Source organism: Bombyx mandarina, chromosome 08 (assembly GCF_030267445.1).
Source record: "Bombyx mandarina strain Sakado chromosome 08, ASM3026744v2".
Taxonomy (NCBI): Eukaryota; Metazoa; Arthropoda; class Insecta; order Lepidoptera; family Bombycidae; genus Bombyx; species Bombyx mandarina.
In genome coordinates this window covers 1,536,558-1,563,899 of record NC_143215.1, presented here as the reverse complement: position 1 = coordinate 1,563,899, position 27,342 = coordinate 1,536,558, and the positions used below count along the sequence as shown (strand labels likewise).

General features: G+C 41.4%; 1 protein-coding gene across 18 annotated transcripts; it reads left to right on the top strand.

Moving 5' to 3' along the window:
* The first annotated feature begins 7,837 nt into the window (after positions 1 to 7,837).
* On the top strand, positions 7,838 to 26,796 carry Mhc (myosin heavy chain). 18 transcript variants are annotated; one of them, XM_089729392.1, is made up of 25 exons: positions 7,839 to 8,133; positions 8,650 to 8,793; positions 9,958 to 10,142; positions 10,451 to 10,646; positions 10,961 to 11,024; positions 11,103 to 11,201; positions 11,998 to 12,101; positions 13,269 to 13,406; positions 13,993 to 14,262; positions 14,812 to 14,982; positions 16,450 to 16,629; positions 16,874 to 17,033; positions 17,634 to 17,692; positions 18,538 to 18,625; positions 18,801 to 18,918; positions 19,800 to 19,917; positions 20,583 to 20,719; positions 20,798 to 20,924; positions 21,323 to 21,532; positions 22,018 to 22,904; positions 23,289 to 23,367; positions 23,826 to 24,071; positions 24,180 to 26,015; positions 26,090 to 26,131; positions 26,331 to 26,796. In XM_089729392.1, the coding sequence occupies exons 1-24, from the start codon at positions 7,927 to 7,929 to the stop codon at positions 26,111 to 26,113; spliced, it is 5,847 nt and encodes a 1,948-aa protein (XP_089585518.1). In that variant the 5' UTR covers positions 7,839 to 7,926; the 3' UTR covers positions 26,114 to 26,131; positions 26,331 to 26,796. The 18 variants fall into 18 exon arrangements, with proteins under 18 accessions (XP_028032765.2, XP_028032769.2, XP_028032768.2 ...); XM_028176964.2 differs by lacking the exons at positions 8,650 to 8,793; positions 14,812 to 14,982; positions 17,634 to 17,692; positions 19,800 to 19,917; positions 26,090 to 26,131 and adding exons at positions 8,442 to 8,585; positions 15,179 to 15,349; positions 17,963 to 18,015; positions 20,162 to 20,279 and having other exon boundaries at positions 7,838 to 8,133; XM_028176968.2 differs by lacking the exons at positions 8,650 to 8,793; positions 14,812 to 14,982; positions 17,634 to 17,692; positions 19,800 to 19,917; positions 26,090 to 26,131 and adding exons at positions 8,442 to 8,585; positions 14,498 to 14,668; positions 17,963 to 18,015; positions 20,162 to 20,279 and having other exon boundaries at positions 7,838 to 8,133.
* Positions 26,797 to 27,342: the final 546 nt, after the last annotated feature.

Below are 27,342 nucleotides of genomic sequence, written 5' to 3'. Positions count from 1 at the left end.
TGTCGACAAACCTGAACGGAATCCGAATTGGTTATCATGAAGATTTACATATTTATTTAGTTTAAAGTTAAGCATGCTGTCCAACACTTTGGATATAACAGTAGCTAGTGAGATAGGCCTATAGTTACTGCTATCTGCAAGGTCTCCAGTCTTATTTTTAGCTATTGGTACAACTATTGTTCGTATCATTTCCCTTGGCAAATAACTATGACCCACACAAATGTTATACAGCATTGAGAGAACCCTAGAGATGTGCACGCCCGCATAACGCAGGTGCTCAATGCTGAGCCCGTCATGTCCCGGAGACTTACCACGTGACATTGACCTAATTGTCTTTTTAACATCCTTAGACGTAAATGCCACTCCAATTTCCCTGCCGTGTTCAATATCAAGCACCGACCCAGCGAGTCCTAAAGTAGATTTTACAAAGAAGCGTTCTTTGAACATGTTGGCAATTTGTTCTGCTTCACTCACGCCACCGACGCTCACAGGTATTGTCGGCCTATTCTTTAATTTATTTGTGTGTTTCCAAAAGCCACGAAAATCACTTTTAGAATGGTGTGAGGCTAGAATATCCATTTTTATTTGGTCCTCATGATCTTGGCACCACTTTAGTCTAGACTTGAAAACTTTTCTAGATTCACACATATCATTATACGCATACCCAGAAGTAGGTTTACCGTACCCTACCCACAACAAAAACTTTTGCCTAGCTTCCCTGTGAGCCTCGGCAACATGCTTATTCCAGCCCACTACCACTCTTCTAGCACGTTTTACAGCGCCCTCCCGACCGTCCAATGCAGCTGCACTTAGGGCATTTACAATATCTGTATACAATTTATCTATAACTGCTATGTGATTTACTTCAGTACACACACCATCACAGCATTTACTGAGTTCATGAGGAAAGTCAATTAATCTTAATCTTTTATTACATTCTTTCTGATAAGATTTTATTTGATCAGGACTTCTCTCACCCCAAATAACGTTATTGGATTTACTTAAACAAACATCAAGTCTTTTTGCAGTTATTTTATCTATCTTTTATTTTATCTATCTTTATTTTTCATATGACAGATATATCGCAATCATTAAAAATTTTAATAATTTTTACTGTTGGTAGGACGTCTTGTGAGTCCGACCGGGTAGGTACCACCGCCCCGCCTACTTCTGTCGTAAAGCAGTAATGCGTTTCGGTTTGAAGGGCGGGACAGCCGTTGTACTGTTAAAAGTTCTTTACAACTCATATCTCAAGGTGTGTGGCGGCATTTACGTTGTAGATGTCAATGGGCTCCGGTAACCACTCAACACCAGGTGGGCCGTGAACTCGTCCATCCATCTAAGCAATAAAATAAAAATAATAGTAGAATAGTGGTTTGAAACAGTTTTTTTAAGTCAGCTACTTTTAAGACAGACATTAGAATTTATGTATTAATCCTCAAATTTCTTGCTAGTCTTCTTAAGCACGATATTCTTATACGAATAAATACAGTCCTTCGCGCTGCCTTTGGACTCCTGTAACTATTTTGATGTAAAGCTCTCATTTACAGAGGGACACTGTAATTATACGTTATATAATAAAAGTGTGTATAAATAATACATTGAAGAATATGTACATCATGATTTTCGTAGTAAAGTCGTCATGTTGTTTAACGGCCTTTTAAAAGCGTTTATAACGAGCGTTCCGATTACGGAATCAGCGCGAGCTTATTAATATACGATCGTAAACTTGTCTCTTATTAATTTTAATGACAGGCAAAACCGGACATCGAGAACAAAAACTAAAAACATCTAAAAAGCAAATCTCAAGTGATGGCAGAGATATGAAAATCATAATCCAATCATTGTGTTTGCATTATATCAATTATTTATGAAACATAATATCGAGGGGTGATAGGATATTTGGTTTAAACGACAGCTCTGCAAATTTACAGGAGAGCCATTTAGAGTTTATAATTTAGAAAAAAAAACATAACAAAAAAACTTCTTCAGGTATTTGAATGGGGTAAGCTTAATTGAAGTCCAAGTAAAAACATCGAAGTGTTGATGCTAATAGCAAATAAAAGGTACCTTTAATTACAAAGATAAATGTCGTGTATTTAATATTTAATCTATATATTAATACGTGAAGCAAAAACTTTGTATTCCTTTTTACGAAAATTGCGCGGACGGAGGAGTATGAAATTTTCCACACTTATAGAGAATATAGAGAAGAAGTGCACAATGCAAATATTTTTTTAAAATAATGCATAAAAGATACATTAAATCAATAAAGAAAACATTACACACACTACATTCCATGTATTTGACGCACACACGTATGCATACTATTTATTGTCAAACTTTTGTTCTTGACGTCTGTTGTCAAATTGAGATTAAATATTGTTTGCCTTTGTTAATATTTTTTATAGTGCAGTCTTGGCGAAACTTGTGATTATAGAAGTATAAAATACAATCATAATAGTGTACAAACTTACAATTCCAATTAATTACAGTCGAATTTCGACTACTGCGGGACCTCTAGTTTATATAATTCTGCAATTTTTAAACGTAATTTACCACGAATGATGTAATATGTTGTTAGTCATTGTGCTTTTGTGTTTAATCTATGGTCCAGTTAACTTATTTGCATCAAAAACTATCCGTAAGTAGGCGCTGGTCACCGATTTTGAAGTCGGCATGTATCGCAGCTTACTATTGCAACTTGTCGCTTGTTTTAGCCTCGAATGACGTCACTTGTAGGGAAATTTCCAACTATGCTCATTTAATACAAAAAAAGGCATTAGAGCTTCGGGAACGATCGCCTTACAGTTTTGTTTTAAAATGATGTAATGTTAATGAAAGCAGAGAATATCGAGCACTTTTTATTCCCCATCCATAATCGTTATACAACATTCATCCATAATAATTAAAATGAAACCGCGCCAAATCATCATGTCTAGTCCAACGCCAATCTCATCGAGAATGGAATGTATGACAGATTGATATCAATCCGTCTTCAAAAAAATTCTTTTATAACAGCTTATAATCAACCAAATTTTATATATACTTAATGCTTTTATTGACTCGATATGCCTATTGGAATGTTCGCACACAGATGATGAGCAAACTTTTTTAATTTCGTTAGTAGATTTACTGATCTGTCATTATCATTTCAAATGATAAGTTGGAAATCTGAAAATCTGCATTCTTTAACGAATTGAGATTTCGTCCTCATTTGGTTTTGGGGACTGTTAACACTGAGCAGACTGAAGTGGTTCATCCATTAATTTTATAAAATACATACTAAGGTTTTAAACACCAATACCAAAAACAATACGTCAAATATGGCTAATCATTATTTGTTAGTGTTGATCAACCGTCCTCGTTGAGCTCTTCGAGCGAACTAATCCATAGGCACAGCCCACTAAGTTTCTTGCCGGATCCTCTCAATAGGTCGCCATTCCGATCCAGTGGTAAATTATGAGAAACACTGCTCTTGTTAAGGCTATTGTTGGGACACTCTCTGAGGTTAAGCCTCGCGACCAGCCCTAGCCTAGATGGAATAGCCTCTTAGGCTACCAAAAAGTGCTATTCAAATAGTAAAAGTAGTATTGTTCAAGTAAAAAAAGAGTTATAAAAACTTTGTATTTAGCTCTGAGGAATTGTTTGAGATGATCCCCTCATCTCCTTTTTATCATCGCACCCCCCGCCATCGGAGCAGAGTTCATCCATATTACCTGGAACCGCTGCGTTCATCGACAGTGCGTTTCCAGAGGTCTTTTTTGCCACGTACCATCCGGCTATGGAATGAGCTCCCCTCCACGGTGTTATCCTTACATGTCCTTCTTTAAAAGAGGCTTGTGGAGAGTATTATGCGGTAGGCAGCGGCTTGGCTCTGCCCCTGGCATTGCTGAAGTCCATGGGCGACGGTAACTACTCACCATCAGGTGGGCCGTATGCTCGTCTGCCTACAAGGGCAATAAAAAAAATAAAAAAAAATAATCACTCGCAAGTTATAGCTGAATTTCGTAAATTCGCGGTAGAACCCAACCCATGATTATAAATTGAAGATATGTGTTCTTCGAGCCGGAGCAGAGAAATAAACTGTTTGATGAACGATTTTCATGCAAAATTTTCTCTGCATTAACATTTATTTATCGAGTAAATACATTCTATATTGGTATCGCAAGCAGACGGGGCTAAACAAAATACTGAAGCTAAAACAAGAAGCATAAAGGAGTAGGTAGGAAATGTTCACGATTGAATTCAACGGCGAAGGAATAACATCGTGTAATAAAAATCAAACCCGCAAAATTATAATTTGCGTAATTACTGGTGGTAGGAGATCTTGTGAGTCCGCGCGGGTGGGTACCACCACCCTGCCTATTTCTGCCGTGAAGCAGTAATGCCTTTCGGTTTGAAGGGTGGGGCAGCCGTTGTAACTATACTTGAGACCTTAGAACTTATATCTCAAGGTGGGTGGCGCATTTACGTTGTGGATGTCTATGGGTTCCAGTAACCACTTAACACCAGGTAGGCTGTGAGCTCGTCCACCCATCTAAGCAATAAAAAAAAAATTGCTACTTTTCATCTTGCTCCTATTCCTGTAGACTATTATTAATTTTTTTATTATCCTTGCAGGCAGATCAGCACACGGCCTACCTGACGGTGAGGGGTTACCGTTTCTCAAGGACGTCAAAAATGCCAGGGGCAGAGCCAAGCCGCTGCCTACCGTTACATACTCTCTATTTCAGCATCTTCGAGAGAGATCATGCAAATTGCTCAATTATTGTAAATGTTTATTCAAATAGTTTACACGTTGTCTTTAGATCATCATGACACATCCGGAGATTATAATCTGGCTACTGCTTCAGGCAAGATGGGACGTGAGCATATTCGACTGTCTAGAGCAAAGTAAAAATTTCCTTAAGTGTATACAGGTTTACGTGTGCTCACGAATGACTCACACGAAATAATAACATCGTGAAGATAACAAGAAAAAACGAATACAATGTCATATTTTTACGTTTTTGGCAATATAAAAAATATTAAAAAAAAATTGCGAATTAAAAAAACACACCAAAAGAAGAAACAAAAAATCCCTCCCTCTGGCGTGTTGCAATGAATGGTGTACTGGAGATAAAACTCAAGGAGAGTTGACGCCAGGCAGGCGTTAGGTCGTAAAACTAATGCCTGATCTCTATGCAGCATGATAAGAGTTGCGCCGAGCCCACATAATGTGGGATAAGGACAAAAACAAGAAGAACCAGTATATTTATAAATTTACGTAGTTGATAACTGAAGGTAGGGCGTATTAGAAGGTCGCGGGTAGGTACTACCATCCCGCCTATTCCTACTATGAAACAGTCGTCTAATTTGAAAGATTGAAAAGCCCTCATATATTTCTACATCAATCCATGAAGGTATCAAGTTCGTGTTAAAATCCTCTCTAATTAAAAATAAACTACTAAGCAGTTACTAAAATATATTATTTAAATACCTACGTAAATGACTCAACCAATTCACATCCTTCAAAACAATCACACGTAGGTACAAATGTTTCAATCTGACGGCCGTATAACACAAATATAGAACTGGAATGCGAATTTCAAGCACGTTTTAAACTTGACCCTGGGCAGCAGCACACACGCCGTTCCGACTGCTCAATACGTTTTGGAATCAAATGCGCCTTCATTCATATGTTGAGAGGTAAAAGGTTTGAATTATCCCTTTCTAATAAGAACTCAACAAGTTATTAAGAAAATTACCTTTTTCCCTTCCTTTTATCTTTAACCAATTTTCTTTTCTGAATTCTTCGTACCATAATAATAATTTCTCCCTAATATTATTGATATTAGAACAAATAGTCAGTCCTTCTAATAGATATGATAACCATATTACAATTTTATAGTATTTCAATAAGACTTCCACATCATTTGTCTTATGGAAGACGGGGGCATTAACTTGTCGATTTTCATGAGCTCCGATAACGACTGAATACCAACACGAGTCCGCGAACTCGTCTGACGATCCAAGGCAATAAATATAGTGATAAAAATACAATTGTAAAAAATAGAAAATTCTAGACAAAGGATCTTCTATTAGGCACATGTATGAAAATACTCATAACACATCTATTTAGTTTTACAGTTCTCGAGGCCATGTTGGTCAATCGCGTTTCTTGTTCCACGTTGAAATCGTAAAACGAAAGACAAATTTAACAGTAACAGTATTTTTGTAAACGATTGAGACTTTTGAAACCTGAGTATATAGGAGGAAGAGACGAGATATGGATGAGATACATTAAATATTGAAACTCTTCTTGAATCCAATGTGTTTATAATAAAAATATTATACACTTTTATGGCTCAGATAAGAAAAAGCCTCATTGAGAACTTTGCTGTAGAAATTCTTTGTGTTAATTAATTAATTGTTTAGTACAAAATTCTTTCCCTAATTACACGCCAAAACCAGTTCATTCTATTCGAAGTTACATCTAGATGAATATTCTAACTCTTTATAGCTATTTAACTGTACTTTTTATTGTAAATTTATTTGATTACAGTTAATGTTATAGTGTAATAAAAGTAACAATTTAGTTTTACTAGACCGCATTAGATTGTAATGTTACAGAATCACGAAAACTAGAATTGATTAAATTTGATGATAGCATATCTCGCTTTCAATAACGAAATCCCTCAATTCGACTTTAAAATAATTCGTAAGATGTTTACATTTCCCAGTTTTAATACAATATTTACGATCGTTCTCCTTTCCATTGCGTCTGATGATTTTATCCAGCGTCGTTCCAGAGTTTGTAAACATGTGTCGTGATAACCAAACGTCGGTATACGTTGTGAAGTGCATGTGAATTTTGACGTGGATCGACGCAGGCGATCCGGCGGCCGCTCCCGCCCAAGTGAAAGCTAACCTCCTCTGAAAGTAGCTGGGCTGGCTGGCATCCGCCTAAAATGGGGTGATCGCGCGAGATGGTATCGTATTGCCGGTATAAAAAGCATCAAGGCTCCCCGCCGCCGGTCAGAACGGCTTCTAACGTGAGTACGCGTGGACGTGTGTCCCGTGCGCCTATCTGTGCAGTGCATCGCGAGTGCCACCCTCAGTGCATACAACCCTTAGTGACGTGGCCCAAGGACGCTGCTGATTTCTCGTGTACATTGGATTGTTTGTGAAGTGGGCTCCGAACGGGGCGCGGTGATCGGTCTGTGGTTCCTAATGATGATTTTAGATTGTTACCAATAAAAGTACTTTTATTGGATTGACCTGTGATTTAGGATTGATTGGCAAGCTTCAATGGATGATTTAAGCTTAAAGCTAATTTTGGTTCATTGATATTAGAAACTGAAAAAAAAGTACAAATTACTTAAAGTAAACCTTAATTACGGATTGGAAAGTACAATCAATTTTGAAATTCATGACACAGTAAAATCATAAATGATAATCATTAAAAGTTACTAAAAAAAATCAAACTGAACATAAAATATAACAGATATTTAAAATATTCGATATTTGAAAATAGAAAGAGGAAGCGATCACCTGAAAGCAATCACAACAATCAAAGTCATAGTGACCCACCGACCAGCACCTTAAAAGACTAAAACAATCCAGTGACGGACGAATCAGTTGGCTAGTCTCCAATCGCGCATTCCGCCGTGACGTAACATCCGCGAAGGGCCGTTCGGGATAAGCTAATAAAAACGCTCTAGCATAAAAGTTAGGATTACGCAAACCGCGCGGCGCTGGCATCGTTCCCAGCTGAGCGCTACTCGAATTACACGGCCACAAATAGGCGCACGCGGGCTACGCTGCTTCTCGACCGGCTCGGCCCGACAGTCGCCACTAACTGTTCGCGTGTGTTCGCAGGAAGGCTCCAGGGCTGTGTTCTCGTGTCTCGACTAGCCCAAAAGTCTCGTTAGCCCTCCGAAAATGCCGAAACCTGTCGTCCAAGAGGGCGAGGACCCCGATCCGACCCCGTACCTGTTCGTTTCTCTGGAACAGAAGCGTATCGACCAGAGCAAACCTTACGATGGCAAGAAGGCATGCTGGGTGCCTGATGAAAAGGAGGGCTTCGTGCAGGGCGAGATCAAGGCCACCAAGGGAGACCTGGTCACCGTCAACCTGCCCGGTGGCGAGGTAAATTATGTTACAAGCACTTAAAAAAACCTTGATTTTTCAACAGGTATTATAATTTTCGTTACAGATTGTAATGTGACTTCAATTGTTTTTGGGTATCATACTGCTCTTAAATAGCAACGAAAATATAGCAAATGAAAGTCAATGTCAATATTTAGTCATTGAGATTATTTTGAAAATAGTGAGTTAGGTACTAAGCTAAGTGATCGAGTAAAAAAAAACGTATCTAAGAGTTATCTAACAAGAAGCATTGTCGATAGTCACGACAATACCTAATCAAATACTTAACAAATTTCTTAACTGAGCAGGAGAAGACTTTTAAAAAGGACCAGCTCTCACAAGTAAACCCGCCGAAATTCGAAAAAGTCGAGGACATGGCAGACCTGACGTACCTAAACGACGCTGCCGTACTCCACAATCTGCGACAACGATATTACGCGAAACTAATTTATGTAAGTAGGCGCCGAGAGCGCCTCGGCCCTTATAATAAAACTAACATAACAATCTATCCCGCAGACTAAAGACTTCAAAAAGGATCAAGTAGCGCAAGTCAACCCGCCCAAGTACGAAAAATGCGAAGATATGTCCAACTTGACATATCTCAACGACGCTTCAGTATTGTATAATTTGAAGCAGAGATATTACCATAAACTCATTTACGTAAGTCGAGGAGCCGGTCAGGAGTTGCAGCCTTGAAGTGTGCATGTACATCACCTTTCCCATCTCTCAACGCTGTAGACACATTTCTCGTTATAATTGGATTGATACCAAGATTTTAAAGTACGAATATCTATTAGCGTCACAAATCTTGGATGGATTTATCATTTGTCCGGTTATAAATAGACAGTCGCGCGCGCCAGCTGTTTATCTTTTGGCTATTTTAATTGTAATTTGTATATTTTGGGTGCGATCTTTCCCTTTCATTCGCATTGGGTCAGAATCCGATTCATACATCGATATTAAGTGTAATTACTTTCGCGCGTTTACATAATTTCGGTAAGATTATATATTTAAAATTTATTATCCGAAAAATGTAGGGAAATCAGCGCAAATGTGTCTACAAATCCATTTCCTACTTCCATATTGTGATTAAGTCTCGCACCTGTTCCTGGGAGCCGATCTTGAACCCTTTTGACTCAGGACAAGTCGGTGAAAAGGACTCAGCGGCGTACAGAAGACTCCTGTTTTTTTTTTGTTTCTTTAGCGCAGTCTTAGCAGATGTCTTTTAGATTAGTTGTTGTGTGTCTTACTTTCTCAGTGACATTGAAAGTAGGAAGTTTTGTTTCTTTCCTCTACGTAGAGTCAAAAGGTATCATTACAATACTCGACTCTACATCTTATTCTTCTACAAGACTTTATGGCGTCTATTGATAAGGTGTTTTTTTTGTGTTTGACAAAGTTCTCTGCATGGAAAAATATGCTCATATTTTATGAACTTATATTACTCAAGAAATGAATGTGAGATAAAATTTCATGCAAAGAATTTTGTTACTTAGTGTGTAAGAACACAGAGGTGAAAAGTATCAATACAATACGAAATACTCTGCGTTAAGGTGTGTTCAAGTGTCTAGTTTTAAATGCTTTTGTCATCATAATTATCATTCTACAGACTACGCCAAAATGGGTAGAATGTATGCCAAAGTGACATCCTATTATACGTACCTATCCGTTACACCGACACCATCACTTTTATCCCATTATCCCATTTTTATCATTACAAAACCAAATTGTTCCAATCTAAGACCCTCCTACAAAATCCCTACCAATCTTTCCTCATAAACACAAACCTATTGCCGAGGCCTAATTACCCGTTTACCACAACAGACGTACTCGGGTCTCTTCTGTGTGGCCATCAACCCTTACAAGAGATTCCCCGTGTACACGACACGATGCGCCAAGCTGTACCGTGGCAAGCGTCGTTCGGAAGTGCCACCTCACATCTTCGCCATTTCCGACGGCGCTTACGTCAACATGCTGACCAACCACGAGAATCAATCTATGTTGATTACGTATGTATCGATTTGTTTAATATCCTTCATATAAAGATCAGAAAAATTTACCTTAAAATTGCATTAAAGTCCTTTCAACGATAATAATAATTAGAATAGCATATTTTCATACAAAAAGTTGACAACTCGAAGTCTTGTTAATTTGATTATTGATAGCATAAAAATTGCCTGAGTGACATTTGATTGCATTAAAACCACGTTGTTTGAATCACCAGAGCAATGTTGTAAAAATTTTTGATTTGAAATTGTAGATATTTTCAATATATTTTTCATGAGACCTAAATACAATATAATAAACTACCTAACAGCGGTGAGTCTGGTGCTGGTAAGACTGAGAACACGAAGAAGGTAATTGCGTACTTCGCCACTGTCGGTGCCTCCCAGAAGAAGGACCCAAGCCAGGAGAAGAAGGGCTCCCTGGAAGATCAAGTAGTACAAACCAACCCTGTACTTGAAGCGTTCGGTAACGCTAAGACCGTCCGTAACGACAACTCCTCTCGTTTCGTAAGTACTATCTACGACTACTTCTTCTTCTTCTTCTACTACTTCTATTGACGTATTCGATGTATTTTACTGAGCATAAAGTAACTATCGGAACTTTAAATATATCTTTTACCGTATCCTTTCTGTACACTGCAAAAGGTTTACTCAATCAGTGCTCATTCAAATGAAAAGCTCTAGCCGAGCGTTTTAAGCTCACTAGACTTAAAAACTCTTCTTAGCGACAAATTTTTAAATTTTATAACTGTTTTTTTAACGAGCATTCTAAAGAGACGTTCATACGAAAACTTTCAAAATCCTTTCGCAATGTTCTCCAGGGTAAATTCATCCGTATCCATTTCGGTCCATCCGGAAAACTGGCTGGTGCTGACATCGAAACCTGTAAGTAAACAAGTGCTTTGGATATTCTCTGGGCTCTCAAAGAAAATATTTAACACGAGAACACTTATATTTCTCTAGATCTGCTTGAGAAGGCTCGTGTCATCTCTCAGCAAGCTCTTGAGCGTTCTTACCACATCTTCTACCAGATGATGTCCGGCTCCGTCAACGGTCTTAAAGGTACGTATCGAAATTATTAAGATGATTAATTGATCTTTTAGAATTCGTTATCTTAAATTTTTTACTATAAACATATAACTTATATGGTAATAAAATTGAATATCAAAAGAAAACTCCAGTAAGTTATATCGCCATTTTTTTCCAGAGCTGTAACTTTTTTGAGGACATAGTAGATTTCACTATTTTGGCATTAAATTAACCTCGGTTTGAGTCGTAATTAAATTATTTCAAATATCAACATCTTTTTGAATTGTCATAAGATGACTAAATTTTATAATAATAAGCAATTGCCGAATTTTATATTTTGAAGTATATCAAATTATTCGTACTTATTATACTCCACAGTACACGAACACGCAACGCATTCATACATAATACCTAACCAACTTTGAGTACAAAAAATCGAATACAATATTTTATTAACATTGATTTGAATTGATTTAGAAATGTGTATGCTGTCAAACGACATATATGACTATTACATCGTATCGCAAGGAAAAATTACCATCCCCAATGTAGACGATGGCGAAGAATGTGTTCTCACTGACGTAAGTTCAGCCTCACGTGTACACGAGGCTGTTCAAGCTTCTGTTTGCCACCTCCAGTCCGTCGCGCCTTAGTACAGGTCTGCGGCCGGACTATGCATATTGCCTCTATGTCGGCAACCAATACCCCAATAGTATAGTTTCTGACCTTATGACCAATCTCCAGAAATCTTAGCATGTATTTTTTCCCGTAGAATTATTGTATTAGACACCAATTATCATATGTGACTATGATTGGTGCCCTTTTATAGCCATCTGCCTTTTGTCCAACGACGTCATGGACTACAACATCGTGTCCCAAGGAAAGACGGTCATTCCCGGCGTCGATGACGGCGAGGAAATGAGAATTACCGACGTGAGTCCAGAATCAGACTGCTGGCTCGTCTCATGCTCTATCTACTTCGTACTATCGCTTTAATGCTTGCTTCGTTAACGGGCGACGCGAGTGACGGTCTGTGCATGTGTATGTCAGATATTCTGCTGTTTACAGAGGTGACGATGCTAGGCAACCGCATCTCGGACTATCCTATCGTAAGTCAAGGGAAAACTCGAATACCGGGAGTCAACGATGCCGCACAGTTTGACGTGACTGTCGTAAGTCTAAAACCCGCGCATGGAGCGTGCGGCTTAATATCCGGTCCGTTGAAGCAAAATTTCTGACAAACATATGAATTGCCCGCTCCTTGCAGAGTTTCGACGGGCTTTCCGCACATGTTTTCTCACACGGGAGTAGCGAAACCTGTTTCAGCACTAGCACTGCCGATATTAAACTAATATGTCACACACACTGACACAGCCAAGGTTAGGTAGTATGTTAGCTTATCAGGATGTTTGACTTCAAAAAATTTGACTTTCTATCTCGTTTGATTGACAGAAAAATGTTTGTTATCCAACGACGTACACGATTACTATATCGTATCTCAGGGTAAGGTTACGATCCCGAACGTGGATGACGGCGAGGAATGTATTTTGACTGACGTAAGTTGAATCAAACAATGGCCGGTCTATACGAAAAGATCTTGTCATTCGGGCCATTTCATCTAATTAAACAAGAAATGCCGCATTATGAAACTTGCCGGTATATTGTTGAAAAAAACAAAAAAAAAACGCTTTTAGAGAGTAAAATAGACAATAATCTCTATGGGACACATATCGAGATTTAGTTCTTTTGAAACGATTCTGACACTTTCTGAAAAATATCTACAGCCATCTTCTAAAATCAGCCACTTTGTGACCTATTAACACTCTCATCTCACTAACGAGCACTGCCTTCTTTTTACATATAAGTTTTGCTAACTACTTTTATTCATTAATTAAGCAATATAATCAAGCAGCAATTTAATCAAGCAGCAATTTAATCATAATTTTGAGTCTTAAATGCACCTCTTCTTCATCTTGTTATCATTTCTATATGACTATTATTTCTTATACAACTTTTTGCTTTAAATGTTTCTAAAATATCCATTTCATGACATTTATTTTAATAAAGAATGTCGTATTAATATGTGTTAACACGTTATAGCAAGCCTTCGACATCCTTGGTTTCACCCAAGAGGAGAAAGACAATGTGTACAAGATCACTGCTGCCGTCATGCATATGGGCTGCATGAAGTTCAAGCAGAGGGGTCGCGAGGAGCAGGCCGAGGCTGACGGTACCGAGGTTCGTATAAGACTTGAACATCTTCTAGAATCAAACAATGTACAACAAGCGGTAATGCGTTTCGGTTTGAAGGGTGGGGCAGCCGTTGTAACTATACTGAGACATTAGAACATAAATCTCAAGGTGGGTGGCGCATTTACGTTGTAGATGTCTATGGGCTTCAGTAACCACTTAACACCAAGTGGGCTGGGAGCTCGCCTTCCCATCTGAGTAATAAAAAAAATAGGTTTCTACACTAAAGAAGTCCTTCGAACGAGGCATGTGGAGAGTATTAAACGGCAGACAGCGGCTTGGCTCTGCCCCTGGCATTGCTGACGTCCGTGAGCGACGGTAACCATTTACTATCAGGTGGGCCGTATGCTCATCTGTCTATAAGGCAATAAAAAATAAATAAAAAAGACCTTAAAAACAAAACAAAAAACTAAATTGTTATGGAATTCAATATAAATGCAGAAATAATAAGAAAGCAGTAAACGAGGAAAAAGAAAAGACTGGTTTACCGGTCACACAAGGGAAAAATCAGTTTATACGATTTCTGTATGCCGTATACAATGTCACCTATATAAGTTTTCACATTATTTGACAGGACGGTGACAAAGTTGCCAAGCTCCTCGGCGTCGACTGCGCTGACCTGTACAAGAACTTGTTGAAGCCCCGCATCAAGGTCGGAAACGAGTTCGTGACCCAGGGTCGTAACAAGGACCAGGTCATCAACTCCGTCGGTGCCCTCTGCAAGGGTATCTTCGATCGTCTCTTCAAGTGGCTCGTCAAGAAATGTAACGAGACCCTAGACACCAAACAAAAGAGGCAGCACTTCATCGGTGTACTGGATATTGCTGGTTTCGAAATTTTCGACGTGAGTATCTGGATGGGTGAAAGGACTGGGATGGGTATCAAATTTAGACATAACCTTTTTTTTTTAGATCACCTACGTGAACCATATAATTTGTAAATACCTATCAAACCGGAAATGTCTAGTTAAATAATTATCTTGGGGACTTTACATTAAAATCGAATTGTATTGAATTAAGCAATTGTCCACCAAATGAAATATCATTTCGTTGATATTAATGCTAATTTTGATTTCTTAGTACAATGGGTTTGAGCAACTTTGCATTAACTTTACAAATGAAAAACTCCAACAATTCTTCAACCATCACATGTTCGTGTTGGAGCAAGAAGAGTACACCAAAGAGGGCATTCAATGGGCGTTCATTGACTTTGGAATGGACTTATTGGCCTGCATTGATCTTATCGAAAAGGTACACCGAGTGACCCTTCTGCTCGGTTGGAGACATCTAGAACCCTACCCCTAGGTTTTGAGTAATGTGCCCCCATGACTAATGAAAGTAGAAGTAGTATAGATTCCTCCTTAACTAAGAAATGTTCCTGTTGTTCATAAAAGTTCAACGGTTTCGAGCAACTCTGCATTAACTTCACCAATGAGAAACTGCAACAGTTCTTTAACCACCACATGTTCGTACTTGAACAAGAAGAATACAAGAGAGAGGGGATCGAATGGACCTTTATCGATTTCGGAATGGACTTGCTCGCTTGTATCGAACTTATCGAGAAGGTAATAGCAGAGTCGCGAGCGGTCCGCCCCCGCCTGGCGCTGGGAACGTCCCAGGCGGGATAACGTTTTAGTGTCGTTACTCACAGCCGCCGAGACTGGCTGGAACCCCCTACCACATCCAGGTTACAAGGACGGAACGAAATCCGCCTCCAGACCAACCTCCTAACTTAATACCCCCCGTTAATATCCCCTGCAGTTCAACGGTTTTGAGCAACTCTGCATTAACTTCACAAACGAGAAACTGCAGCAGTTCTTTAACCATCACATGTTCGTGCTCGAGCAAGAGGAGTACCAGCGCGAAGGCATCGAATGGACTTTCATTGATTTTGGCATGGACCTCCAAAATTGCATTGACCTTATTGAAAAGGTAGATGGCGTAAACGCAACCAAGGACGCTTGCATCACGCCATTGCAGTTTTCGAATACAGACAGCAAAGTTTACAAATTGACGTTCTTAGCATTATATTTTTTATTAACAGGATGTTGGACGTCTGTATTCGAGTACTCAATCAATGCTGAACGCTTATTGTGGTTTCCTTGTGTGTGTGTGTTTTTCCTATCGTGTGTCCTTTCTATTTTTTTATATGTATACATCTTCGTTACACGGTACGACGGTAAAATATAAATCAGGATTGATTTAAGAATTACGAACTGATTTAAGTATGATGAATATCTTTTCCATGTTGCGTTGTGGAGATGAACGGGTTCAATCAGCTCTGTGTTAACTTTGCGAATGAGAAACTGCAACAATATTTTAATCATTACATGTTTGTACTTGAACAAGAGAATTACGAGCATGAAGGTATTCTTTGGACTTTCATGGATTTCGGTCTGGACCTACAACCGACAATAGATTTAATAGAAAAGGTATTAGAGGTTCCCTCTTAAGCTTCAGGCATTAAGTCGTAGCCAGATTAACTTCAGGCAATTTATCTATAGCTTCATTGACACCGCCGTAGATCAGGTAAAGTCAAATGCTTATAAAGCACGTTGAACTTATATCAACTCAATTGCTGACAATTCAATCATTTTAGATTTGTTTCAAACAGTATTTGTAAATTTTATTAAAACACACAAAGCTGATAGATCCGCACAGCAAATGTAAATGCTTCGGTTAAATTTAGACATATTTATTTGAAGCAATGTAAAACAGCTTTTTACTGTTTTTACTGATGCTATTAAGCTTGTAACGAGTATCAAAGTATACGAACAGCTACAAAATACACTTTTCAATTTGCATGAAGCTTAATAAGAACTTGCCGATTATTTTCGTGTAAAAGCTTTTTTAGAGTGCCATTGAAATCAAATAAAATATACAATTCGCTATTTATTTTCTAACTGGTTTAATTACTTTGAGTATGCTGTACGGTAAAGTAAAAAGAAAATTTGTAAAGAAAATATTTAAAATATATATTATTTATAAAAATAATTAGATTTCGCGGTCTAACCCCAACCATACGCTTTCAGCCTATGGGTATCCTCTCCATTCTTGAGGAAGAGTCTATGTTCCCGAAAGCCACTGACCAGACCTTCGTCGAGAAGCTGAACAACAACCACTTGGGCAAATCTGCTCCTTACTTGAAGCCCAAACCCCCCAAGCCAGGTTGCCAAGCTGCTCACTTCGCCATTGGTCACTACGCCGGTAACGTAAGTATCTGTTCAATTTAAAAACCTCAAATTGAAGATGAAGTAGTCCAATGCTCTAGTATGCCCAAACGAAATTTAACAAATCACGTCCTATCAGAACTCTTTTGTACGAATGAATCATTGTCAAAAACAAAAACCCATCGTTACTGGTTCTTAAAGTTCACACAAGAATGCTACACAGCCACAAAAAATTTAAGCGCCTGTTAAAGAAAATGTTGTAATTTCAACTTTCCTTGCGCCACAGGTCGGCTACAACATCACCGGTTGGCTCGAGAAGAACAAGGACCCGCTTAATGACACCGTCGTTGACCAGTTCAAGAAGGGCCAGAACAAACTTCTGGTCGAGATCTTCGCTGATCATCCTGGCCAGTCTGGTGATGCTTCCGGCGGTGGCGGTGGCAAGGGTACGTTTCACATAATAAAACACTTATTACTCATTTAATGATAATATTCTAAAGTATCCCGATGATAATGATAAAAGTATTTCTTTAGAGGAGTTTAAAAAGAGTCTGTAGCCACGGCTTCTGTGGTTACGCCATTACCGATCTTAGATAGTCATCAATTACGGACGGATGGGTAATTCTTCTGCATTCTATAGTTTAAGCGAAAGTGAATGTAAATTTCTTTGCTTTAAATTTCAATCACTTTAATTTTTTTCTTGCTGTGATAAATTTGAGAAGAACTGACTGAACGCCAAACTGCGTTGCATATGAGTACGAAGGACGCGGCACAGGGACGACAACCCCAATTAAATCACATTAAAATCATACACGCAATATGTATACATCGTTTCATTGAGTGTTACACTTTACACGTAACACTGTTTCACGCACATAATACATATAAAAGATCCTTAGAATAACATCAAATATCATTTTATCAACGAAGCTTGTATTGGAAATTACTTCACCGAGCAACTTCCATTCGCTTTCATAGACGTTCATCGTTCATTATAGTAAAATACAAAAAAAATCACGTACTGACACTGTTTTAAAATGAAATAGGCGCTGGTGGCAAACGCGCTAAGGGTTCTGCCTTCCAGACTGTATCATCACTCTACAGGGTAAACTCGCATACAAAATTGTCCGAGATTTGCTTCTGTGGCTCCTTCGTGCTGTCCTTTTCTGTCAACACGCTTTAGACCGTCGCCTATAGAATGAGAGGTTGCGTCTTGCATAGGGATGATCTTGCACGCTTTCAAATTAATAATCATGTTTCGTTAATGTACATTTGCAGCTCATGTCGTCGCGGTTATTTCGTCAACTTATCCTACTGTCTTCATATACCTGTGATCGTCCAAAACTAATTTGCTTGTTTTAATGTATATTCATAGGCGGTCGTGGAAAGAAGGGTGGTGGTTTCGCTACCGTTTCCTCCGCTTACAGGGTATTTAATAGTTCAACTAATAGATTTTATTGTTTTTATTTATTATTATCGTAATGATGTAGTTAACTACCTAAATGTAGCCTACATCAAGTGTTTTTAGTAGTTCGAAATTATCCATGAAACTTGGAGGTAATTTTGAAATCATGTCACCCATGAAGATACGTCAATTTTGAATTGCACTTTCATTCATTTTAGATGCATTTTATTGTAATTTAACGAAGAAATGTAAGAGGAACCATTACATTTATTAACATCAGCAGAATACGAAACCTTGCTAAGTTTTCAACTGAGTTTTCTTTTGCTTTTTTCGTTCTAACCTTTTGGTTTTTTATTTTTATGTTTGTTTCACCAAAAATTTATACTTCACTTGTTTTTATAATATATGTTGTGTGGCTTATATTTGTTTTTATAGAAAACTTAATTACGACCAAGTTTTCTTTACATGCATTTCATGTGGTTTTGCTTTATACGTTTCAAATTACGATAAATATGAAGTGATATTAATGTTACCAACATATACAGGAACAACTTAACAACTTGATGACGACGCTGAGATCCACCCAACCTCACTTCGTGCGTTGTATCATTCCCAATGAATTGAAACAGGCTGGTGAGTTTTCATGTTAAAGTTATACAAAAAACCATTTGAATCTATTAAAATTTTATAGAAAAAAATTTTTAATTTGTCGATCGATTTAAAAAAGCCACTAAAATTGGGTATTCATTTTCCCAATACACAACTTTGGCGAAACGTAATTTTTGACATCGATTTCCGTGTTACATAGGTCTCATCGACTCTCACCTTGTGATGCATCAGCTCACCTGTAACGGTGTGCTTGAAGGCATCCGTATTTGCCGTAAAGGTTTCCCCAACAGAATGGTATACCCTGACTTCAAGCTCCGGTAAGAATCGCTTGTATGAAACAATCTATTTATAGTATCACGAAGTAGACATTAGAATAACATTTACGAAAATCACGATCTTGAGTCATCAAATAAAAGTTATTTCACACGTCAACACGGTTTAAATATATTCTGAGGATTCATACTTTCGACTCGCTGAAGTCTAAACAACATTCCTAGGCCGCTGGAGATTTTATTTCTGTATGGCCGACCACTGACTAATGCTGACGTCATTTTGGAGATTCTAGCAACGAATTCGCAAATAGTTTCGATGACTCTCACCTCTCAGTCGGGATCGTCCTGATGCACAACGCCTGATACGCTCTGTCTATTTTAATCATTTATAAAACTAATATTTAATAAACAGCTACATGATTCTTGCACCCGTCGTCATGACAGCCGAAAAAGATCCCAAAGAGGCAGCTAGGAAGTGTCTGGAGGAAGTCGGGCTCGACCCCGAAAGCTATCGTATTGGTCATACAAAGGCAAGGAAACATCGATACCATCCTAGCGTGGTGACCGCATGACCTAGTCGAAAGTGGACAGACTCAACATAGAGATCTAGAAATTCACGACTCATGTAGTTTGTGTACCCACACCGTTTTTGTAGTCAATACATAGATTTTTGCACCTTTAGTTTAAAACACCTGTTTAGAAATACCTATGTGTCACGTTAATAAACAGGTCCTTTTTTTTTTTTGTTCTAATATTTAGTTTTTGATACGTGTATCCAAAATCATGACACGCGTTTTTGAAACATATCGAACCTGGGAGAATACCTTGTGAATTCCTGAGCCATCATCACTAGTAGTTCCTTTTTAGTAGAGTATGATTACAATACAAATTCCCTCAATGTGTGAACGTGTTATTTGGAAATGTAGCTACAAGATCCTGGCCCCTCAAGCTGTGGACAAGGAATCTGATCCCAAGAAAATTGCTCAAGTCATCTTGGAGGCCACGGGCTTGGATGTCGAGTCCTACCGTCTCGGTCACACCAAGGCATGTCTCGGAACCAGTACCGTAGTTAGATGTTTGATCTAGAGCGGCCTAAGACCATAGGACCGTTGCGCTTGCGCTTTGTCGAATTATATGAGCACCATATGAGACTGGTGCTATAATTTGACCCCCGCTTTTATCCCTAGAGCCCTAACTACTCAGGCTCTGTTTGTTTCCCTTTCCTATGACAACTTTTAGGTACATAAACACACACACCTCTATTTTATTGTTGTGTCCCATAACGCAGATACAAAATTCTGTGCCCGAACCTCATCAAAGAACCTATCACACCGGAGAAAGCCACCGAGAAAATTCTCGAACAAACTGGTCTGGATTCGGAATCTTTCAGGCTCGGAAAGACAAAGGTAGTCACAGCATGCAAACAAACACACGAAACACTTCTCTCTTCTGCATGGTACTTTAACGTCCTAAGTAACAACGTCTATTTTTTGTTGGTCTTTATTTTTAAATTTAATTTAAGAATTAAAATCTTACTGTATTATATGTTATTATACTTGTGTGTTGTATTCAACAGCTTTATTTCAAACTCTTTTTGTTCCAAAGACATTCTTTTTGAACTATTTGTCAAAATAACAACATTTCCAATGCAATTCTAACATGTGAAAGAGTGTTTCTAGAGCCATTTCTGACGCTTTAGATATGAACAGGTATTCTTCCGCGCTGGTGTCCTGGGTCAGATGGAAGAGCTGCGTGATGACAGGCTCTCCAAGATCGTATCATGGCTCCAGGCTTACATCCGCGGTTACTTGTCCCGTAAGGAGTACAAGAAGCTGCAGGAGCAGAGGTAAATTGACACTTATCATTTTCATAATTCTGTATCTGCGATATGTATTTCCGGGTTACAGCATTGAATATGTTTCAGATTGGCTCTCCAAGTTGTCCAGCGCAACTTGCGCAAGTACCTGCAACTCCGCACCTGGCCCTGGTGGAAACTGTGGCAGAAGGTCAAGCCTCTCCTCAACGTCACCCGCATCGAGGACGAGATCGCGGTGAGTGTCTATCGTCGGCATCGTTAAGCTAATCGGGCACTCTGACCCGTCGTAGCGGAATTAGAGCGAGTGAATCAGGGTAACGCAAATAGAAGCGGCCGCGCCCACCTGTCGGTTACGTGACACCGCACCACCTGCGGCCATTTGTGGAGTCGCGGTGCTGGAGTGCGTGGGCGGCGCCCTCCAGCGCGGGCGCTCCAGCCGCCCGCCAGTTCCAGTACCGGAGCGGACGGCGAGCGCGCACCACCCGCCACACGACCCACACGAACGAACCGACACGTTTTGCATTCCTTTTATTTTATATTTATGTTATAATTAAATAATAAACAATGGCGGACGCGGTTCACATAACCGAGTGGAACGGGAACGGTGTGTTCAAGGGTGACGAAATATTACAGAAACTCGAGGAGAAGGCACAGAAGGCTCAGGAGGCTTTCGAGAAGGAGGAGAAGCTCCGCAAGGAGGTCGAGGCCCTCAACGCCAAGCTGCTTGAGGAGAAGACCGCCCTGCTCGCCAACCTCGAAGGAAACCAGGGCAGCCTTGCCGAGACCCAGGAGCGCGCTAACAAGCTCCAGGCCCAGAAGGCTGATCTCGAGAACCAACTCAGGGTGAGTACGATGTACAAAGTTAAAATTCCCTCACATCCCACATGTGCTTCAAAATTTTATTCGCCGAAGTGTTGATTTGTTTAATTAGTGTAATGCAAGCGTCCGGACATCACTACGAAAATAGTCACCGTGATTTAGGTTGTGATTGTAAGTTTCGAGCTAATTAAAATAATGAGTTTTGGTGAAATCTCGTTCCGCGAAAGATTCGCCGGACCAAATTAGACGTGTGCTTGCAGTGTTGCGAATCACTTTACGTACTTCATGTTTACTTTACGTGGTTATTTAAATAAACATCGGTCTTGTTTACACGAACAAACGTTCGATCGAATCTAAAATATCCTGCGCGCTCGCGGGGTGATATCACGAATATTTATTGCGAACATTTAATGGATCATTTCATTGAGTGACTAAAGCCAGATGCATCCAATAAATGATTGTTGTAAAAATTCTATTGCGGTTAACTAATAAAACCGTTTTTGTATCAGGACACCCAAGACCGCCTCACCCAGGAAGAGGATGCCCGCAACCAGCTGTTCCAAGCTAAGAAGAAGCTCGAACAGGAAGTCTCTGGCCTCAAGAAGGATGTCGAGGACTTGGAACTGTCCGTACAGAAGTCCGAACAGGACAAGGCTACCAAGGACCACCAGATCCGCAACTTGAATGATGAGATCGCTCACCAGGATGAGCTCATCAACAAGTTGAACAAGGAGAAGAAACTCCAAGGCGAGACCAACCAGAAGACCTCAGAAGAACTCCAGGCTGCCGAAGACAAGGTCAACCACCTTAACAAGGTCAAGCAAAAGTTGGAGCAGACCCTTGACGAGCTCGAAGACTCTCTGGAGCGCGAAAAGAAACTGCGTGCTGACGTCGAAAAGCAGAGGAGGAAGGTTGAGGGAGACCTCAAGCTCACCCAGGAAGCTGTCGCCGACCTCGAGCGCAACAAGAAGGAACTCGAACAGACCATCCAACGCAAGGACAAGGAAATCTCATCTCTCACCGCCAAACTCGAAGACGAACAGTCCCTGGTCAGCAAGCTCCAGAAACAGATCAAGGAGCTCCAAGGCCGCATCGAGGAGCTCGAAGAGGAAGTCGAGAGCGAGCGCCAGGCTCGCGCTAAGGCTGAGAAACAACGCGCTGACCTCGCTCGTGAACTTGAAGAGCTCGGCGAAAGGCTCGAGGAAGCCGGTGGCGCCACGTCTGCTCAGATCGAGCTCAACAAGAAGCGCGAGGCCGAGCTCAGCAAGCTGCGCCGTGACCTCGAGGAGGCCAACATCCAGCACGAAGCCACCCTCGCCAACCTCCGCAAGAAGCACAACGATGCCGTCTCCGAGATGGGTGAGCAGCTCGACCAGCTCAACAAGCTCAAGGCTAAGTGAGTATACTATTTACTTTTTGCTGATCTTACTGTGTTTTCGGCACATCTTTACGGCCTATCAATTTAACAGTGACGACGATTATTGGTGTCTTATATAAATATGGAGATTGAATTTGGTCTATGAAAATTCAGGGCTGAGCACGACCGTGCCGCTTGCTACAACGAGCTAAACAACACGCGCGCTGCTGTCGATCAAGTAGCGAGGGAGAAGGTAACATGTCAACCGTAGAGGCATGTCTACCGCGTGGGACACCCTTGCATGCCCGATCTTGTAGATCCACAGACACACCGATCTCACACGACATACAATACGACCCTAGGGATAAACCGGAAGGTTTCTAACGCGATGCTAAAGTTATGTGTAATGTTCTATCCATTCAGGGCTGAGAAAGAGCGTGCTCAATACTTTAGCGAAGTCAATGACCTCCGTGCCGGTCTCGACCACTTGTCCAACGAAAAGGTACAAAAAGATAAAGAAAGATGCCATGGCAAGGCACACGCTTCGCTGCTTATCCAATGTTGGAAGAAACAATTCAGAGACATACTTAACTTGAACATTCAAACAAACACATTCCCTCACAGTATTAACAACCTTATCCAGATATAACGATGTAACAAAAGCATGAGCTAACAACGCTTTGACGAAAAAAAGTGACGAAAATAATACCAATAACAAATATAATTGATCATCAACATAAAAAAGTGATTTTAATCTCTTCAGTTTTTTATTTGAATTTTTATCGTAGTGAATGCATAAATAGTCAATATGTGTCAGTCAGACTTAAAAAACTTAACCTACATTTTTCTAACCCAACATTACACCGAAGTCAAACAGATTTCAATTTCAGGGCAATAACTTGGATATTCTTGATAAAACATCAAAATTGATTTATTAACAAAGAAATCGCTTGTGTTTAGGCTGCCCAAGAAAAGATCGTCAAGCAACTGCAGCACCAGCTCAACGAAGTCCAGAGCAAGGCTGACGAAGCCAACCGCACCCTCAACGACCTGGATGCCGCTAAGAAGAAGCTGTCCATCGAGAACTCCGACCTTCTCCGCCAACTGGAAGAGGCCGAGTCCCAGGTGTCTCAGCTCTCCAAGATCAAGGTGTCGCTCACTACACAGCTCGAAGACACCAAGAGGCTCGCCGACGAGGAAGCCAGGGTATGTGTCTAATTCTTTGTACGGTCTAAAGCAGTATTTCAGTGAATAAAAATAAAAACACTCCGAAAATGATATTAAATTAGTCTAATGTTATTTTTATTATCGTAGGAACGTGCTACTCTTCTTGGCAAGTTCCGCAACTTGGAACACGACTTGGACAACATCCGCGAACAGGTCGAGGAGGAAGCCGAGGGCAAGGCTGATCTTCAACGCCAACTGTCCAAGGCCAACGCCGAGGCTCAACTGTGGCGCTCCAAGTACGAGTCCGAGGGCGTCGCTCGCTCCGAGGAACTCGAAGAGGCCAAGCGCAAGCTCCAGGCTCGTCTCGCCGAAGCCGAGGAGACAATCGAATCCCTCAACCAGAAGGTTGTCGCTCTCGAGAAGACCAAGCAGCGTCTCGCCACCGAGGTCGAGGACCTGCAGCTGGAGGTCGACCGTGCCACCGCTATTGCCAACGCTGCAGAAAAGAAACAGAAGGCCTTCGACAAAATCATCGGAGAATGGAAACTCAAGGTCGACGACCTTGCTGCCGAACTCGATGCCAGCCAGAAGGAATGCCGCAACTACTCCACCGAATTGTTCCGCCTCAAGGGTGCCTACGAAGAAGGCCAGGAACAGCTCGAGGCTGTCCGCCGCGAGAACAAGAACCTTGCCGACGAAGTCAAGGACCTCCTGGACCAGATCGGCGAAGGTGGCCGCAACATCCACGAAATCGAGAAAGCCAGGAAGCGTCTCGAGGCCGAGAAGGACGAGCTCCAGGCCGCCCTCGAAGAGGCCGAAGCGGCTCTCGAACAAGAAGAGAACAAGGTCCTCCGCGCTCAGCTCGAGCTGTCTCAAGTCAGACAGGAGATCGACAGACGCATCCAAGAGAAGGAGGAAGAATTCGAAAACACACGCAAGAACCACCAGCGTGCCCTCGACTCCATGCAAGCTTCCCTCGAAGCCGAGGCTAAGGGCAAGGCTGAGGCGTTGCGCATGAAGAAGAAGCTCGAGGCAGACATCAACGAGCTTGAAATCGCCCTCGACCACGCCAACAAGGCTAACGCCGAGGCACAAAAGAACATCAAACGCTACCAGGCACAAATCAAGGATCTGCAGACCGCTCTCGAGGAGGAGCAGCGTGCCCGTGACGATGCCCGCGAACAGCTCGGCATCTCGGAGCGTCGCGCCAATGCTCTTCAGAACGAACTGGAAGAGTCCCGCACACTCTTGGAGCAGGCCGACCGCGCCCGCCGCCAGGCCGAGCAGGAACTCAGCGACGCCCACGAGCAACTCAACGAGCTCTCCGCACAGAGCGCTTCCCTCTCTGCCGCCAAGAGGAAACTCGAGTCCGAGCTGCAAACCCTGCACTCCGACCTCGACGAACTTCTCAACGAGGCCAAGAACTCCGAAGAGAAGGCTAAGAAGGCCATGGTCGACGCCGCTCGTCTGGCGGACGAGCTCCGCGCCGAGCAGGATCACGCTCAGACCCAGGAGAAACTCCGCAAGGCTCTCGAGCAACAAATCAAGGAACTCCAAGTTAGGCTCGATGAAGCCGAGGCCAACGCGCTCAAGGGAGGCAAGAAGGCCATCCAGAAACTCGAACAGAGAGTCAGAGAACTCGAGAACGAGCTCGACGGCGAGCAGAGGAGGCACGCTGACGCACAGAAGAACTTGCGCAAGTCTGAGAGGCGCATCAAGGAGCTCACCTTCCAGGCAGAAGAAGACCGCAAGAACCACGAACGTATGCAGGACCTCGTCGATAAACTGCAGCAGAAGATCAAGACATACAAGAGGCAGATCGAGGAGGCCGAAGAGATTGCCGCCCTCAACTTGGCTAAGTTCCGCAAGGCGCAACAGGAGCTCGAGGAGGCCGAAGAGAGGGCAGACCTCGCCGAGCAAGCCATCAGCAAGTTCCGCGGCAAGGGACGCGCGGGATCTGCAGCGAGAGGAGTCAGCCCGGCGGTCAGTACCACTTCCTAGTTCTTTTAATGCTTTTATTATGATTTCGCTTACTAAAATCTGCTTTTTTTATTCAGGCGTCCATTAAAGGGCGCCCATAGATCAGCACTGGAGTTTATGTAAGTCGGCAACTTTTCGTTGCATTCCCCCAGCAGCACCGAGATCCGTGCTGACTCAGTAGCCGTAGAACCTTTACCTCTTTACCTTCACTTTACGCCAAGCATTTGAGAAGTTCCTGGCATGTAACTTGCACGTCACCAGTTTGATTACTTCGTGATGCTTCGTTACGCGTTGACCTGTGGCCTGTTTGTGTTTCAGCCCCAGCGCTCGCGCCCCGCCCTTGCTGACGGCTTCGGCACCTTCCCACCTAGGTTCGACCTGGCGCCCGAAGATTTCTAAACGTTCCACTACAAAACATAAAAACGGACTGTACAGATTTTTCGTTGAAAACGTAACTTTTTATACATTAGCTGTTGATGATGAGCGAAAAACTGTAAAATACTAAATATGCAATTCTTTTTTTTTGTAAGCCAACAAAAATATATACACTTTAGGGATCTAATGTTTTTACGAAAGGCTATTTTGTAACGTTGTTGATATTTATTTATATTATTTATTACCGTGGAGTATGTATCGAGAGTGCGAGCGAGTGCGTCGGATGCACGTGCGCGCGCGAGCACCGCCGAGACACGCCCCCCACCCCCGCACCGCATACCCGCACGTGCACCCCGCGCACCCTCCATTTGACATCTAATAAAGCGATATCGTTGTCATAAAATATTTACCTTGGCCGTTTTATTTAAAAGCACACCTTATTTTAAGAGACCATAGGGTGAATGATGATTGATTTTGATTTATTGCTTAGATGGGTGGACGAGCTCACAACTTGGTGTTAAGTGATTAATAAACCTCTACAACGTAAATGCCGCCATCCACCTTGAGACATGAGTTCTGAGGTCTCAGTATAGTTATAACGGCTGCCCCACCCTTCAAACCAAAACGCATTACTGCTTCACGGCAGAAATAGGCGGGGTAGTGGTACCTACCCGCGCGGATTCATAAGAGGTCCTACCACCAGTAAAAGATGGCCGCTGGGAGTCAAAAGTTGTCGAGTCGCGACCGCGCACTACAAAACGCAGCGTGAGTTGACTTCCCACCGGGTGGACCCACGACCTGTTGAAGGTCGGTCATTAGGGCGAACCTTATGTCCGGAAGTAGACGTCTGTGTGCTGATGACGATGATGATCAAGTCTTGTCTGTTTGTTCGATTGCAATTGTTCGTTTCCATCACAACTACTGTCTGGCCATAAATACTGTTACAATTAAAAAA

Bases quoted from the DNA above. Each gene is read 5' to 3' on its own strand.
- Mhc (XM_028176949.2), top strand. From the start codon at position 7,927: ATGCCGAAACCTGTCGTCCAAGAGGGCGAGGACCCCGATCCGACCCCG. The intron at 12,102-13,268 runs GTGAGTCCAGAA...AACACGTTATAG, and splicing joins AGGAAATGAGAATTACCGAC to CAAGCCTTCGACATCCTTGG. The intron at 20,280-20,582 runs GTAGTCACAGCA...AGATATGAACAG, and splicing joins TCAGGCTCGGAAAGACAAAG to GTATTCTTCCGCGCTGGTGT.